We start from the raw sequence: 17782 nt of genomic DNA on the forward strand, positions 1-17782 counted from the left end.
TTTGAGCATATAATCACCTCAGTGTAGTACTGAGGGAGTGTTGCACTGTCGGAGGTGCCATTTTTTGGATGAGATGTTAAACCAAGGCTCTGACTGTCCTGTCGGGTGGATCTAAAAGACCACATGGCACAATTCAAAGAAGAGCAGGAGAGTTTGCCCGTGTCCAGGCCAATATTTATCCCTCAACTAACATCACTAAAATATCTGGTCATGTATTTCATTGCTGTTTGTTGGACCTTGCTATGTGCAAATTGGCTGCTGCATTTCCCTAAACATCAAAGTATTTGATGTACTTGAGTTCGAAGAAATGTTAACTCTGTTTCTCCCTCCTCAGATGCTGCCTGACCTGCTGAGTATTTCCAGCATTTTCTTTTTTTAGATCAAAAGTACATAATTGGCTGTAAAGTGTTCGCGGACGTCCTGAGGTCATGAAAGGCGCTATATAAATGCTCGTCATTTCCTTTAAGCAGCTGTCATGCTGTTCAGTGGGAGCTAAGATGAAAGTGTAGGATATGCTGATCTAAGCACCAGTTTTGATCCAGATGTGAGCTACAGGTTAGGTGATATTTAAGTGTTAGTCAGAATGAGCCACAAGCATAACAGTTGGTATGCCTATGTTAAAATTTGGCTAAAAGTGTGCCAGCTGGAGATGGCAAAGTTCTGTGACTAGCACTCTGTTGACCCACAGGAAGCTGAAGCGGTTGTACTCAGTCCTTGGCAGATCGGCTTATGATGAGTACAAGTTTCTACTGGGGCCTGCTGTCTCTCGAGCATCGTCCTTTCATCTTGCACCACCACATTCATGAAATATTGTATTTTGAGACAATTTAAAAATAACTTACCTTAAGGAGAGGAAAAAAAGCTTCCAATTTTGCTTCCGCAAAAAATATTGTAAATTAAAAAGTTACATCTGTGAAACAAATGTTAATAACCACAATATTGTATTAAAATGTACTGCAATTACTGAAAAAATACAAAGCTTTTTCCACTTTAAGATATCCTGTGCCAATAGAACTTCCCTACTTCCCACTTTAAATGGCACAGATGGAAAACAGAAGCCTGCACAAAAATCATGGAATGGTTACACTACAGAAGGAGGCCATTCGGCCCATAGAGCCTGTGGCAGCTCTCTGCAAGAGCACTTCAGCTAGTCCCACTCCCCTGCCCTTTTCCCGAACCCCTGCAATTTTTTTCCTTCAGGTACTATCCAATTCTCTTTTGAAAGTCACAATTGAATCTGCCTCCACCACCCTTTCAGGCGGTACATTCCAGATCCTAACTACTCGCTGCATAAAAAAGTTTTTGCTCTTGTCGCCTTTGATTCTTCTGCCAATCACCTTAAATCTGTGTCCTCTGGTTCTTGACCCTTCTGCCAATGGGAGCAATTTCTCTCTGTCTAGACTCCTCATGATTTTGAACACCTCTATCAAATCTCCTCTCAACCTTCTCTGCTCTAGGGCGAATAACCCCAGCTTCTCCAGTATATCCATGCAACTGAAGTCCCTCATCCCTGGAACCATTCTTGTAAATCTTTGCTGAACCCTCTCTAAGGCCTTCACATCCTTCCTAAAGTGCGATGCCCAGAATTGGACACAATACTCCAGTTGAGGCCAAACCAGTGTTTATAAAGGTTCATTATAACTTCCTTGCTTTGTACTCTATGCCTCTTTTATGAAGTCCAGGATCCTGTATGCTTTTTTAAATATTGTTTTATGGTCTTTTAAATATTTTTGCATGCAATCTAGGGCCTTAAAGAGGCTTGCCAATGGCTGGCGAGCAAGCTGCTGAATCAGACATACTTCCCTAATGCCTATGTTACACTGCATAGAAACATAGAAACATAGAAAATAAGTGCAGGAGTAGGCCATTCGGCCCTTCGATACTACACCACCATTCAATAAGATCATTGTTGATCATTCACCTCAGTATCCCTTTCCTGCTTTCTCCCCATACCCCTTGATCCCTTTAACCGTAAGGGCCATATCTAACTTCCTCTTGAATATATCTAACGAACAGGCCTCAACAACTTTCTGCGGTAGAGAATTCCACAGGTTAACAACTCTCTGAGTGAAAAAGTTTTTCCTCATCTCAGTCCTAAATGGCTTACCCCTTATCGTTAGACCGTGACCCATGAAAGGAGCACATTGGATTATTTACTCTCACATTTCACTGTAGTAGGGATTAAAACAAAATGATAGCCATTATAAAATGGTACAAAACGAATCATTGCAATCTTTCTTCAATTTCAAGTATTATACATCTTACACCACATTATGAGATATTCGACTGGATTTTCCTGCTTATCCCAACAACATTGTTCTCAAAATCTATTGTCTTAGGAAAGCGGTAAATTATCACTGAAGCACCCAGCAACAGAATTTTTTATCTTCAACCACACTGACCAGACTGGCCCATGTCTCACCATGGGGCAGGTGCCCCAGTAGTACCATAAATGGTGCATGCGTGCACCCCTGTTAGGCAAATAACCCCGTCCCTGGGATTTGGGATAGGGTCATGGCTGGACAGAAATCCCACCTGCCACACTTCCAATCGAACTGGAATTTCAGGGCTGTCATAACCACCTCAGTAACATCACCCGCCTCTATCCCCTAACTCACTCCTACTGCTGCTGAAACCTTTAGCCACACTTTTGTCATCTCTACACCCGATTTTTTTCAACAATTCCCTACCAGCCTTCTATGCTCCTCTCACCATTGTCTCTCACTTCTTAAAAACTCAGCTGCCTATATCCTGTCCTGCACCTAACCCTATTTGCACATCACCCCGTGCTTGCTGACCTAGACTGGCTCCATGTCCCGTGGTACACTAAATTTCAAATCCTTGTCCTTATTTCCCACTCTACCTTTGCTTCCTCTCTCACATTCCCCAGTTCTCTGACTCTGGCCTTCTGTGCAACTCCCACCCTTCACTCCACTATTGGTGACAGAGCCTGTAACATGGTCTCACTCTTTGGAGCTGCCTCCTAAATCCCACTGCCTCTCTGCAACGATCCTTTCCACCGTTAAAAGCTATCTGGAAATCTACCCTTTTGTGATCAAGCTTTCATTCATCTTTCCTCTCTCTCTGCAAAGCATCTTGTGACATTTTTCTGCAGTGAAGTTGTATAAATGCAAATTGCTGCTCCAATGTTTAACATAATGTTATTCTTCACAGTATTTCTATGTTTATGTAATTTTACTGTTTGTTTTAGAACCAAAAGGATTAACACTTACACATGCCCAGTTTCATGAGCAACTACAAATGCGGATGAAAAGCCATCTTCATGGTTCAGGGTGCAACTTCTGACTGGATGGCACATACCTGTAACTGGAGCATAACCTGTAAAAGATAGGAAAATACTGGAGAACAATGCACTCAAATAACATAAACAAGCTGTAAGAAAAATATCAATTGTGTTTTTCCTACTTCAACATTGATAAATGGTTTTTTTCTCTTAAATTTATGCATAGAATAATATGCTTTATCATAGTTATCTCCACTAGTTGTGCAAGTTATATGTTCAGATTGTCTAAAGGCCTATCATATTTTGTACTGCTTTGGTCTGTAAAATAATCTATCTAATCTAAAAATGTGTTTGTCATACCAGAGCTAAAAACCAACACAGAGGAAACCCATAAATACATAGCCCATTGATAAACCATCTAATGCATGCAGGACAGTTTAAAGTCTGTAAGATTAGGAACATGCACATTGCACCTAACTTTTGGTAAAGCACCAAATATAAAAATCTTGTATTTTAATTCTGGTTTTAGAAAATTACAATTAAAAAAAGCTGCAAAAAATTCCAGTCATTAATCTCAGTTTTATTATTTGCATTCATGGTGTTGTCATAAGAACAAAAGAACATAAGAAATAGGAACAGGAGTAGGCCATATGGCCCCTCGAGCCTGCACCGCCATTCAATAAGATCATCGCTGATCTGATCATGGGCTCAGCTCCACTTCCCCGCCCGTTCCCCATAACCCCTTATCATTTCTGTCTTAAATTTATTCAATGTCCCAGATTCCACAGCTCTCTGACGCAGTGAATTCCACAAATTTGCAACCCTCTGAGAGAAGAAATTTCTCCTCATCTCCGTTTTAAATAGGCGGTCCCCTTATTCTAAGATCATACCCCCTGTTATATATGTGGACTTGTATTTACTCTGTACAGCCACCAGAAGGCTCATACCTCAGAGTCCCAAGGGATCCCATAATCCCTTGGGAGCACAGGTATTTAAGAAGGCTTCACAGGTTGGAGAGGCACTCTGGAGACCTGCAATAAAAGACTAAGGTCACACTTTACTTTGAGCTCACAGTGTTCAGTCTGACTCTTCCTCCATACACAACAACTGGTGACGAGATACAGATAGCGAACCCAAAGATGCAGAGAACAGTGGGCAACCTGGAGAAATTCTCGGAGGGAGATGATTGGGAAACTTTTGTGGAGCAACTCGACCAATACTTCATGGCCAACGAGCTAGATGGGGAAGAAAGCGCTGGCAAACGAAGGGCGATCCTCCTCACTGTCTGTGGGGCACCAACGTATGGCCTCATGAAGAATATGTTCTCTCCAGCGAAACCCACGGAGAAATTGTACAACGATTTGTGCATACTGGTCCGAGAGCATTTGAACCCAAAGAAAAGCGTTCTAATGGCGAGGTACCGGTTCTACACCGACAAAAGGTCTGAAGGCCAGGAAGTGGTGAGTTATGTCGTCGAGCTGAGACGCCTTGCAGGACATTGCGAATTTGAAGGACATTTGGAGCACATGCTCAGAGACGTTTTCGTACTTGGCACTGGCCACGAAACCATACTTCACAAGCTTTTGACTGTAGAGACCCCAACCTTGAGTAAGGCCATAGCGATAGCCCAGGCGTACATTGCCACCAGTGACAATACGAAGCAAATCTCTCAGCACACAAGCGCTGCTACAAGTACTGTGAACAAAGTGATGTTGTTTTCGAAACATAACGTACAGGATAGATCACACATACCTGCAGCTACACTTCCGTAGATGTCTCAGAGACCACCATCAAGGGTGATAAATGCAAGGCCATTAACACCTTGTTGGCGTTGCGGGGGCTGATCATCGTTTCCATTCATGCCAATTCAAAGGATACGTTTGCAAGGGCTGTGGAACAATGGGACACCTCCAACGAGTGTGCAGGCGAGCTGCTAAGCCTGTTAAACCAGCAAACCACCACGTTGCAGAGGAGGACAGATCAACGGAGGGTCACTACAAACCAGAGCCTCAGATAGAGGAGGCAGAGGTATATACACACATTCACCACGAATTGTCCCCCGATAATGCTGAATGTTGAACTAAATGGACTCCCGGTGTGAATGGAGTTGGACACGGGCACGAGCCAGTCCATCATGGGTAAAAAGACTTTCAAAAGTTGTGGTGCAACAAGGCTTAAATGCCATTGTTAACTCTAGTTTGCACGAGTCTTAAGAACTTACAATAAAGAACTGATTCCTGTAATCAGCAGTGCTACTGTAAAGGTCTCCTACGATGGAGCGGTGCACAAGCTACCACTCTGGGTGGTACTGGGCAATGGTCCCATGCTACTCGGCAGGAGCTGGCTGGGAAAGATATGCTGGAACTGGGACGACGTCCAAGCGCTATCACCCGATGTCGACACTTCGGGTGCCCAGGTCTTAAACAAATTTCCTTTGCTGTTCGAACCAGGCATCAGGAAATTCCAAGGAGCAAAAGTGCAGATCCGCCTAATTCCGGGGGCGCGACCCATCCATCACAAGGCGAGAGCAGTACCGTACATGATGAGAGAAAGGGTAGAGATCGAGCTAAACCGACTGCAACGAGAGGGCATCATTTCACTGATCGAGTTCAGTGAGTGGGCCAGTCCTATTGTCCCAGTCCTCAAGGGAGGCGGCACTTTCAGAATCTGTAGCGATTACAAAGTAACTCTCAATCATTTCTCCCTGCAGGACCAATACCCACTACCAAAGGCCGACGACCTCTTTGCAATGCTGGCGGGAGGAAAGACATTCACGAAGCTGGATCCAACTTCAGCCTACATGATGCAGGAACTGGAGGAATCATCGCAGGCCCTCACCTGCATCAACACGCACAAAGGTCTTTTTGTTTATAACAGTTGCCCGTTTGGAATCCGATCAGCGGCAGCGATATTCCAGAGAAACATGAAAAGTATACTGAAGTTGGTTCCGCACACTGTGGTCTTCCAGGATGACATCTTGGTGACAGGTCGGAACACAGTCGAGCACCTGCAGAACCTGGAGGAGATTCTTAGTCGACTCAACCGCGTGGGGCTCAGGTTAAAACGCTCGAAGTGTATTTTCCTGGCACCTGAAGTGGAATTCCTGGGAAGGAGGATTGCGACGGACGGCATCAGGCCCACCAACGCGAAGATGGAGGCAATCGAGAACGCATCGAGGCCACAGAACGTGACGGAGCTGCGGTCGTTTCTGGGACTCTTGAACTACTTTGGTAACTTCTTACCAGGTCTCAGCACACTGCTGGAACCACTGCATGTCTTACTACAGAAAGGAGGTGAATGGGTCTGGGGCAAAAGCCAAGAAAATGCCTTTGTAAAAGCGAGAAAATTGTTATGCTCAAACAAATTGCTTGTGTTGTATGATCCATGTAAGCGTTTGGTACTAGCATGTGATGCATCGTCATAGGGCGTGTATTGCAACAAGCTAATGATTTTGGGAAACTGAAACCATTTTCTTATGCATCCAGGAGTCTGTCTAAGGCTGAGAGAGCCTACAGCATGATTGAAAAAGATGCATTAGCGTGTGTCTATGGGGTAAAGAAAATGCATCAATACCTGTTTGGGCTAAAATTCGAATTGGAAACTGACTATAAGACACTTATATCCCTGTTTTCCGAGAGTAAAAGGATAAGTACCAAAGCATCGGCCCGCATCCAGAGATGGGCGCTCACGTTGTCCACATACAACTACGCCATCCGCCACAGGCCAGGCACAGAAAACTGCGCCGATGCTCTCAGTAGGCTGCCATTGCCCACCACGGGGTGGAAATGGCGCAGCCCGCAGATCTAGCCATGGTTATAGAAGCATTTGAGAGTAAGCAATCACCTGTCACTGCCCGGCAGAACAAACCTGGACAAGCCAGGACCCCTTATTATCTCTAGTCAAAAGCTGTGTGCTTCACGGGAGCTGGTCCAGTGTCCCAGTGGAAATGCAGGAAGAGATAAAGCCGTTCCAGTGGCACAAAGATGAAATGTCTATACAGACAGATTGCCTTCTGTGGGGCAATTGAGTAGTGGTTCCCAAGAAGGGCAGAGACACCTTCATCAATGATCTCCACAGTACCCACCCAGGCATTGTAATGATGAAAGCGATAGCCAGATCGCACGTGTGGTGGCCCGGTATTGATGCAGACTTAGAGTCCTGCATTCACAGATATAATAAATGCTCGCAGTTAAGCAATGTACCCAGGGAGGCGCCGCTAAGTTTATGGTCTTGGCCCTCCAAACCGTGGTCCAGGGTACACGTCGACTATGCAGGCCCGTTCTTGGGTAAAATGGTCCTTGTGGTTGTAGACGCGTACTCCAAGTGGATTGAATGTGAGATAATGTCGGCTAGCACATCCGCTGCCACTACTGAAAGCCTGTGGGCCATGTTTGCCACACACGGCCTACCCAATGTCCTGGTGAGCAACAACGAGCCATGTTTTACCAGTGCTGAGTTCAAAGAATTCATGACCCGTAATGGGATCAAACATGTCACATCTGCCCCATTTTAACCAGCGTCCAATGGTCAGGCAGAGAAAGCAGTGCAAACCATCAAGCAAGGCTTGAGGAGGGTAACTGAAGGCTCACTGCAGACTCACCTATCCCGAGTCCTGCTTAGCTACCGCGAGACCCCACTCACTCACTGGGATCCCACCTGCTGAACTGCTCATGAAAAGAGCACTTAAGACAAGGCTCCCGTTAGTTCATCCTGATCTACATGAACAGGTAGAGAGCAGGCAGCTTCAACAAAGTGCATACCATGATAGCGCAAATGTGTCACGCGAGATTGAAATCAATGATCCTGTATTTGTATTAAATTATGGACAAGATCCCAAGTGGCTTCCCGGCACTGTCGTGGCCAAAGAGGGGAGCAGGGTGTTTCGAGTCAAACTTTCAAATGGAAAATGGACTCATTCACTGGAAACACTTGGACCAAATCAAACTCAGATTCACGGACTACCCTGATCAACCCACCTTGGACACTACCTTTTTTGATCCCCCAACACACAGGGGCAATTGACACCATGGTTAACCACGAAGCAGAACCCATCATCCACAGCAGCCCAGCAGGGCCCAACACACCAGGCAGCCCAGCAAGGCCAGCTGCACAGCAGCCCAGCGAGGGCCCAATAAGTGATTCAACAACACCAGCTTTCACACTGAGACGATCAACCAGGGCAAGAAGGGCCCCAGATCGACTCACATTGTAAATAGTTACACTGTTGACTTTGGGGGGGAATGTTGTTCTATATGTGGACTTGTATTTACTCTGTACAGCCATCAGAGGGCTCATTCCCCGGAGTCCCAAGAGATCCCATAATCCCTTGGGAGCACAGGTATTTAAGAAGGCTTCACAGATTGGAGAGGCACTCTGGAGACCTGCAATAAAGGACTAAGGTCACACTTTACTTTGAGCTCACAGTGTTCAGTCTGACTCTTTCTCCATACACAACACCCCCTAGTTCTAGTTTCCCCTATGCGTGGAAATATCCTCTCTGCATCCACCTTGTCATTATCTTATATGTTTCGATAAGATCACCTCTCATTCTTCTGAATTCTAATGAGTAGAGGCCCAACCTACTCAACCTTTCCTCATAAGTCAACTCCCTCACCCCCGGAATCAACCTACTGAACCTTCTCTGAACTGCCTCCAAAGCAAGTATATCCTTTCGTAAATATGGAAAGCAAAACTGCACGCAGTTTTCCAGGTGTGGCCTCACCAATCCCTTGTCGAGCTGTAGCAAGACTGCCCTGCTTTTATACTCCATCCCCTTTGCAATAAAGGCCATGATTCCATTGGCCTTCCTGTACCTGCTGTACATGCATACTATCCTTTTGTGTTTCATGCACAAGTACCCCCAGGTCCTGCTGTACTGCAGCACTTTGCAATCTTTCTCCATTTAAATAATAACTTACTCCTTGATTTTTTCTGCCAAAGTGCATGACCTCACACTTTCCAACATTATACTCCATCTGCCAAATTTTTGCCCACTCACTTAGCCTGTCTATGTCCTTTTGCATATTTGTTGTGTCCTGCTCACACATTGCTTTTCCTCCCATCTTTGTATCGTCAGCAAACTTGGCTACATTACACTCAGTTCCTTCCTCCAAGTCGTTAATATGGATTGTAAATAGTTGGGGTCCCAGCACTGATCCCTGCGGCACCCCACTAGTTACTGGTTGCCAAACAGAGAATGAACCACTTATCCCGACTCTCTGTTCTCTGTTAGTTAGCCAATCCTCTATCCATGCTAATATATTAATTATTCAGGTAAAATAAGTGGCCTTATGATTTATACCTATTATTATTCTAAACTATCTGACAGTGGTATAGTAAATGGAGTTGGCAAGTGAAAGAATTGCAACCTAGAAATTCAATGATGATGCACCCGTTTTACAGGCGTAAAAAGGGCTCAAAGTATCTAACATGGTGGGCAGTTTGCATGCATGCATTCGGAGATGGAAGTCTCTACCTGCCATGTTGGTATTGGCATCAAAAGAAGCATTAGGCCCTTTGCATATTTAATGCCACCTTGACCAAATTAGTTTGCCCTGAACGCAATCAGTTGCATTCAGGAAAACCAGGTCTACCTGCAGCCTAACCAGTAGTCACCACCAAAAAGGTAAATAAAAAAAAAATGCTTATCTGAATGTGGAGCCGGGAGATGCAGGACCAGATTAACACCACAAATCACTGCCGGCCACTGCTCGCCTCCTCTCCCGATTGCTACCACACTCCCCCAGCCCCCGATCACTATCTCAACCCCACCTCTCCTGATCACCCCTCTCCTGATCGCCTTCCTCTCCCAGTCGATCCCCACACCTGGTTAACCGCATTCCCTCCTGATCACCCCCTTCTTGCAAGACACACCTGTGCTACTGACAGCAACCCGAAATTCAAATGGTCTTCGCTGGCGAGCTGGCTGTGGACACCCAGCAAGTGTCTACAGCTCCCCAGTCCAATGTAAATGAGGCCTTAGGCTTAATATCAGGTGGGTCCAGCTAGACCAGTGTCTCCCAACCCATCCTCCATTTTAAAAATATCAGGCTGGAAAATAACATCCTAATGACTATAACGTGTCTTTCGTGAATAATTTATCAGTAAGATATTGCATACTTGAGCAAAATATAAAACTGTTTAACCAACCTGAACAGGATACAGTACCTTGCATACCCGATGGACCAAAATCCTGCCTTGTTAGAAAGATGGCATGGTCATGATATTCTGCGTGGCTTGTATCAGACTTCTGCTGGGAGTATGCCCATCGGCACACATTCTCCAGACTTTGCGAGGGACTCCCAACTTCGATTAGGCTAACAGACTAAGAAAGATAATGATTTTCTTAAACTTTAAGTGCAATTTCGACAGGCTACAGTTCAAGAGTTCGAACATTCTTTAATGTAGCGAGATTGCTGAATATGCAGCAGTATTTTACACTGTTTTGAACTATTAGCAATAGCTCTTTTATTTTCAATTAATACTTTTGAGTCACTTTAGAAACATTTAATGTATTAATCTATTTCCCATGGTGTCGTTCACACACAATTTTTTCTTAAATTGTGTCTCTTTCATTGTGTAATTGAGCATCTGCTTGTCTCCCACTTTCCACTGCTTTCTGTATTCTATCTGTCTCTAATTAGTGTCCCAGTCTCCCTGTTTCCTTTCTCTCGGAGTGGCTCTCAGACATTTTGGCACTGAAGGTACACCGTGGAATAAAAGCATGAGAATATTTAACATGTTTGTCTGAAATTCTTCTCTCTCCTATTTCAAAAAAATGAGGTAAATGTTCATCTTCACTGCACGTGCAATAAGTTGGTGGAGTCTATTCCAGAATTTATCTGATTTTCAGTTCATTGAAATCAGGCTCCTGGTTTGGAGCCTTGCCTGACGGCAGCAGGTATCAGGGACTTGGCATGTACTGGCATGACTTTTGAACCATTCACAAATAATTGGAAAATCACACGCAGTGCATGCCTGAATTTCTCAGATGCATTTCTTCGGCAAAATTCCCAACTCACAGAGTGAAGTTGAAAAATTACAGTTTTAATTCTTTTCATTAAAAATTTTTAAAAAGTGCTTACAACACATTACAAACTTGAAGCCCAGCTTTTGTTAAGAGTACTCACTGTGGTACAAGTGGTTTTTTAACTGAGGCCACCCAGGGGGTAGTGGTGGGTGGGGGACTGGAGGGAAGCCAGGAGCTGGAAGCCTGACTAAAGGGTTGGGCCGTAAGAAATGAAAGTGTATCTGATCAGGTGGGGGATGTCAGCAGCTGCTATGCATCAAGTAGACAGGGAGTCGAGACATCACTGACTTTGACATGTTTACAGATAAGGTAAGTAGTTGTAAAAAGGTTCTAATAGCTCCCACCAAACCCCTGCTCTTTATTTAATGTAATCTTAAACTGATGAGGTATTAACAATGTAAAAAAAAACATTAAAATCGCCTATTATAAATACACACATTTAACAGAATCTCCATGCATTTTCTGCACTCAGTGCCATCCCTCTCTTGACCACCAGTACATTGTTGCAGATATCCAACAGTTTAGCTTTGATCTTGGCATTCACAGATCATGTGCTGCTTTTTCTCAGTGGTCTTGGTTTTCTGCTTGATGCTACAGATAACCCATGGCTTCCATCAGCATTCTCCCTCTCCCCCGTATCAGGATCTGCCGCAGGGCCTCATGATACTGCTTTGGTTGCCCTTAGCAGCATATAACTCATCCAGAGCAGTACTCTGGATTCTTAAAATGCAATAGGAACACTGCTGAGAGAAGGAAGGGCCAGGCGTAAGAATTCCTGTCGCTGGAGCTCGCAGTGCTGTCTGATTGTTTTTCAGCTGTTACTGATAGCAGGTCTTTTGGGAGTCACTGCTTATCAGTATTAGTACTCACCTCACAATTTAAAAAAAATTCATTCATGGAATGTGGGCGTCGCTGGCAAAGCCAGCATTTATTACCCATCCCTAATTGCCCTCGAGAAGGTGGTGGCGAGCCACCTTCTTGAACCGTTGCAGTCTGTGTAGTGAAGGTAACTTTGTCGTTGCGGTTTTGCTACAACTGAGTGGCTTGCTAGGCCATCTCAGAGGGCAGTTAGGAGTCACGCTGGGATTGTGCCAGCTGCTGTCCTTCAGTGTTGGCCATTCAGTGCAGCGATCATAGGGTCAGTGCAAGGGCTCTTAGCCTCCAGGTGCTGGTGTGCCCCCACGGCACTACAGGCAGATCTCAGATGCCCACCTACACCATGTGGTCAGAAAATCCTACACCTACCTGTCATCAGGCCCACCTCGAGACCCCTGTATTCACCCCTTTCAACTCCCTATGTGAGGGGGCCAATTCAGATATTTGAAAAATAAATGATAGATTTTTGTTAGGCAAGGGTATTAAGGGCTACAGAACCAAGACGAGTGGATGGAGTTGATACAAATCAGCTGTGATCTAACTGAATGGCAGAACAGGCTCAAGGAGCTGAATAGCCTACTCCTCTTCCTATGTTCTAAATTATCTTTTCCTTAAGTTCAGGCCACTACGCTCACCTGGATTCCCCCAGCGGGTCCATCTGGAGACCATCTCACTCAGCATTCCAGCCCCTAGTCCTACACTGGATCCTGACTGAGCAGAAGTGGGAATTCGCAATGCAGAGAGTCCCCACCCCTGGGGATGCCCCCTGACATCATTGGCCTTGTATGGGGTGAGTGGAGGTGCCGCTCCTTACAACAACTGCCAGATAATCCCGGAAACAATGAGGATCTGGCGTGCTAGGTCTCTGCTCAGGATGCCACTGGAATCCTGCCAGTATTTCACCAGGGCTTGGCAGAACACTGGTGCAAACTCGGGTCGCAAGTCTTCTGGAGCTGCTGGCAAAAAGCTTTCACACAGCAGCCAATATTGTGGGTTGGAAGCTTTTACATATTTATCGTCAAGCATTTATTGCTCAAACAACAGTCAGGCCATCCATAATTTTAAGTCAAACCAACTGTTTTTTTTCCATGTGTAAGATCCACAATAAGAAAAAAATATTCACTTCAAATCCTACATCTAAGTGTGTACTTTTCACTACACATCACTGTCCATAACAGGCTTCATTTCATCGGTATTCTTCCATTGTAGATACTGCAGATACAATATGATGTAAAGACTAACAGAGACAGTCTAGCAGCTCCATGGTGTATAAAAGTTACAGCTCTGACCTCTAGAGACTAATACCACACATGCAGGGGCGCCTGTCTGCCTGGCATTGGACAGGAACAGTTCAGGAAAAGGAAATACAACTTCGGATTGCTGCTGGACTGCGACAGCCAGGAAGGTCCCTGTTATATATGTGTAAACCTGTATATACCTTATGTAGCCATCAGAAGGCTCATCCCCCGGAGTCCCAAGGGATCCCACAATCCCTTGGGAGCACTGGTACTTAAGGAGGCCTCACAGGCGGGAGGCGCACTCTGGAGACCTGCAATAAAAGACTAAGGTCACACTTTACTTTGAGCTCACAGTATCCAGTCAGACTCTTTATTCATATATAACAACTGGCGACGAGGTACAAATGACGAACCCAATGATGCAGAGAACAGTGGGCATCCTGGAGAAATTCTCAGAGGGAGATGATTGGGAACCCTTCATGGAGCGGCTCGACCAATACTTCGTGGCCAATGAGCTGGAAGGAGAAGCGAATGCTGCCAAATGAAGGGCGATTCTCCTCACTGTCTGCGGGGCACCAATGTATGGCCTCATGAAAAATCTGCTTGCTCCAGCGAAATCCACAGAGAAATCGTACGATGATTTGTGCACACTGGTCCGGGAGCATCTGAACCCAAAGTTAAGCATTCTGATGGCGCGGTATTGGTTCTATACCTACAAAAGGTCTGAAGGCCAGGAAATGACGAGTTATGTCGCTGAGCTAAGACACCTTGCAAGACATTGCGAATTTGAAGGACATTTGGAGCACATGTTCAGAGACTTTTTTGTATTTGCCATTGGCAACGAAACCATACTTCGCAAACTTTTGACTATAGAGACCCCAACCTTGACTACGGCCATAGTGATAGCCCAGGCGTTCATTGCCACTAGTGACAATACTAAGCAAATCTCTCAGCACACAAATGCTGCTACAAGTACTGTGAACAAAGTGATGTTGTTTTCAAATCGTAACGGACAGGGCAGGTCACACAAACCTGCAGCTACACATCCGCAGATGTCTCAGAGTCCACCATCAAGGGTGATGAATGCAAGGCCATTAACACCTCGTTGGCACTGAGGGGGTGATCATCGTTTCCATTCATGCCAATTCAAAGGGTATATTTGCTAGGGCTATGGAACAATGGGACACCTCCAACATATGTGCAGGTGAGCTGCAAACCCTGTTAATCCTGCAAACCACCATGTTGCAGAGGAGGACGGGTCGACAGTGGATTACGACGAACCAGAGCCTCAGACCGAGGAGGCAGAGGTATATGGGGTGCACACATTCACCACAAAGTGTCCCCCGATAATGCTGAAGGTTGAATTAAATGGACTCCCAGTGTCAATGGAGCTGGACACAGGTGCGAGCAAATCCATTATGAGCAAAAAGACTTTAGAAAAATTGTGGTGCAGCAAAGCCTCAAGGCCAGTCCTGACTCCCATTCGCATGAAACTGAGAATTTACACAAAGGAACTGATTCTCGTAATTAGCAGTGCTACTGTAAAGGTCTCCTACAATGGAGCGGTGCACAAGTTACCAGTCTGGGTGGTATCGGGCGATGGCCCCATGCAGCTCGGCAGAAGCTGGCTGGGGAAGATACGCTGGAACTGGGACAAAGTCCGAGCGCTCTCGTCCGCTGACGACACTTCGTGTGCCCAGGTCTTAAACAAGTTCATTTCGCTGTTCGAACCAGGCATCGGGAAGTTCCAAGGAGCAAAAGTGCAGATCCACCTAATTCCGGGGACGCGACCCATCCATCACAAGGAGAGAGCAGTACCGTACGTGATGAGAGAAAGGGTAGAGATCGAGCTAGACCGGCTGCAAAGAGAGGGCATCATTTTGCCGATCGAATTCAACAAGTGGGCCAGTCCGATTGTTCCAGTCCTCAAAGGAGACGGCACCGTCAGAATCTGTGGTGATTACAAAGTAACTATCAATCGTTTCTCCCTGCAGGATCAATACCCGCTACCAAAGGCAGACGACCTTTTTGCTACGCTGGCGGAAAGAAAGACGTTCACGAAGCTGGACTTGACTTCAGCCTACATGATGCAGGAGCTGGAGGAATCATCGAAGGGTCTCACCTGCATCAACATGCACAAAGGTCTCTTCATCTACAACAGATGCCTGTTTGGAATTCGATCAGCTGTGGCGATATCCTAGAGAAACATGGAAAGCTTACTGAGGTCGGTCCCACGCACGGTGGTCTTTCAGGACAACATCTTAGTTACAGGTCGGGACATAGTCGAGCATCTGCAGAACCTGGAGGAAGTTCTTATTCGACTCAACCGCGTGGGACTCACGTTAAAACGCTCGAAGTGCGTTTTCCTGGTGCCTAAAGTGGAGTTCCTGAGGAGAAGAATCGCGGCGGACGGCATCAGGTCCACCGATTCGAAGATGGAGGCAATCGAGAACGCACCGAGGTCACAAAATGTGACGGAGCTGCGGTCGTTTCTAGGACTCCTGAACTACTTTGGTAACTTTTAACCGGGTCTTAGCACACTGTTAGAATCACTGCACGCCTTACTGCGTAAAGGAGATGAATGGGTATGGGGCAAAAGCCAAGAAAATGCCTTTGTAAAAGCTAGAAAATTGTTATGCTCAAACAAATTGCTTGTGTTGTATGATCCGTGTAAGCGTTTGGTACTAGCATGTGATGCGTCGTCGTACGGGGTCGGGTGTGTATTGCAACAAGCTAATGAATCTGGGAAATTGCAACCGGTTGCTTATGCATCCAGAAGTCTGTCTAAGGCTGAGAGCCTACAGCATGATTGAAAAAGAAGCGTTAGTATGTGTTTATGGGGTAAAGAAAATGCATCAATATCTGTTTGGGCTCAAATTTGAATTGGAAACTGACCATAAGCCACTGATATCCCTTTTTTCCGAAAGTAAGGGAATAAATACGAATCCATCGGCCCGCATCCAGAGATGGACGCTCACGTTGTCCGCATACAGCTACACCATCCGCCAAAGACCAGGCACAGAAAACTGTGCCGATGCTCTCAATAGGCTGCCATTGCCCACCGCAGGGGTGGAAATGGCACAGCCTGCAGATTTAGTCATGGTTATGGAAGCATTCGAGAGTGAGCATTCACCTGTCACAGCCCGACAGATTGGAACCTGGGCGAGCCAGGACCCCTTACTGTCCCTAGTAAAAAATTGTGTGCTTCACGGGAGCTGGTCCAGTGTCCCAGTGGAAATGCAGGAAGAGATAAAGCCGTACCAGCGGCGCAAAGATGAAACATCTATACAGGCAGACTGCCTTCTTTGGGGGAATCGGGTAGTGGTCCGAAGAAGGTCAGGGACACTTTCATCAGTGATCTCCACAGTACCCACCCAGGCATTGTAATGATGAATGCGATAGCCAGATCCCATGTGTGGTGGCCCGGTATCGATGCGGACTTAGAGAGTCCTGCGTGCACAAATGTAACACATGCTCACAGTTAAGCAATGCACCCAGGGAGGCGTCACTAAGTTTATGGTCTTGGCCCTCCAAACCATGGTCCAGGGTTCACGTCGACTATGCAGGCCCGTTTTTGAGTAAAATGTTCCTAGTGGTTGTAGATGCGTACTCCAAATGGATTGAATGCGAGATAATGTCGGCAAGCATGTCCGCTGCCACCACTGAAAGCCTGCGGGCGATGTTTGCCACGCACGGCCTGCCTGATGTCCTTGTGAGCAACAATGGGCCATGTTTCACCAGTGCCGAGTTCAAAGAGTTCATGACCTGTAATGGGATCAAACATATTACATCTGCCCCGTTCAAACCAGCATCCAATGGTCAGGCAGAGAGAGCAGTGCAAACCATCAAGCAGAGCTTGAAGAGGGTAACTGAAGGTTCACTGCAGACTCGCCTATCCGGAGTCCTGCTTAGTTACCGTACGAGACCCCACTTGCTCACTGGGATTCCCCCGGCTGAACTGCTCATGAAAAGGGCACTTAAGACAAGGCTCTCGTTAGTCCACCCTGATCTATATGAACAGGTAGAGAGCAGGCGGCTTCGACAAAGTACATATCATAATAGCGCAAATGTATCACGCGAAATTGAAATCAATGATTCTGTATTTTGTTGAACTATGGACAAGGTCCCAAGTGGCTTCCCGGCACGGCTGTGGCCAAAGAGGGTAGTAGGGTGTTTCGGGTCAAACTTTCAAATGGACTCACCCACCGGAAACACTTGGAGCAGATCAAACTCAGATTTACGGACTATCCAGAGCAACCCACATTGGACCCTGCCTTCTTTGACCCCCCAACATACACACCAGTGGCAACCGACACCGTGATTGACCATGAAGCAGAACCCATCACCTGCAGCAGGACTCGTTACATCAGGCCAGCATTTGCACCGAGACGATCA

The 17782-nt window shown here is 46.0% G+C and overlaps 1 protein-coding gene across 3 annotated transcripts in view; it reads right to left on the bottom strand.

Moving 5' to 3' along the window:
- The window catches only part of LOC139262950 (A disintegrin and metalloproteinase with thrombospondin motifs 2-like), a 407016-nt gene that overhangs the window by 81755 nt on the left and 307479 nt on the right, over positions 1-17782 (bottom strand). For all 3 annotated transcript variants that reach the window (XM_070878308.1, XM_070878309.1, XM_070878307.1), the window contains 2 exons: positions 10412-10568; positions 3234-3339 (listed from right to left, as the gene is read on the bottom strand). In XM_070878308.1, coding sequence (XP_070734409.1) covers positions 3234-3339; positions 10412-10568 — 263 coding nt within the window. The remainder of the gene's footprint in view (positions 1-3233; positions 3340-10411; positions 10569-17782) is intronic.

The sequence above is a fragment of the Pristiophorus japonicus genome, chromosome 4 (assembly GCF_044704955.1).
Source record: "Pristiophorus japonicus isolate sPriJap1 chromosome 4, sPriJap1.hap1, whole genome shotgun sequence".
Lineage (NCBI taxonomy): Eukaryota > Metazoa > Chordata > Chondrichthyes > Pristiophoridae > Pristiophorus > Pristiophorus japonicus.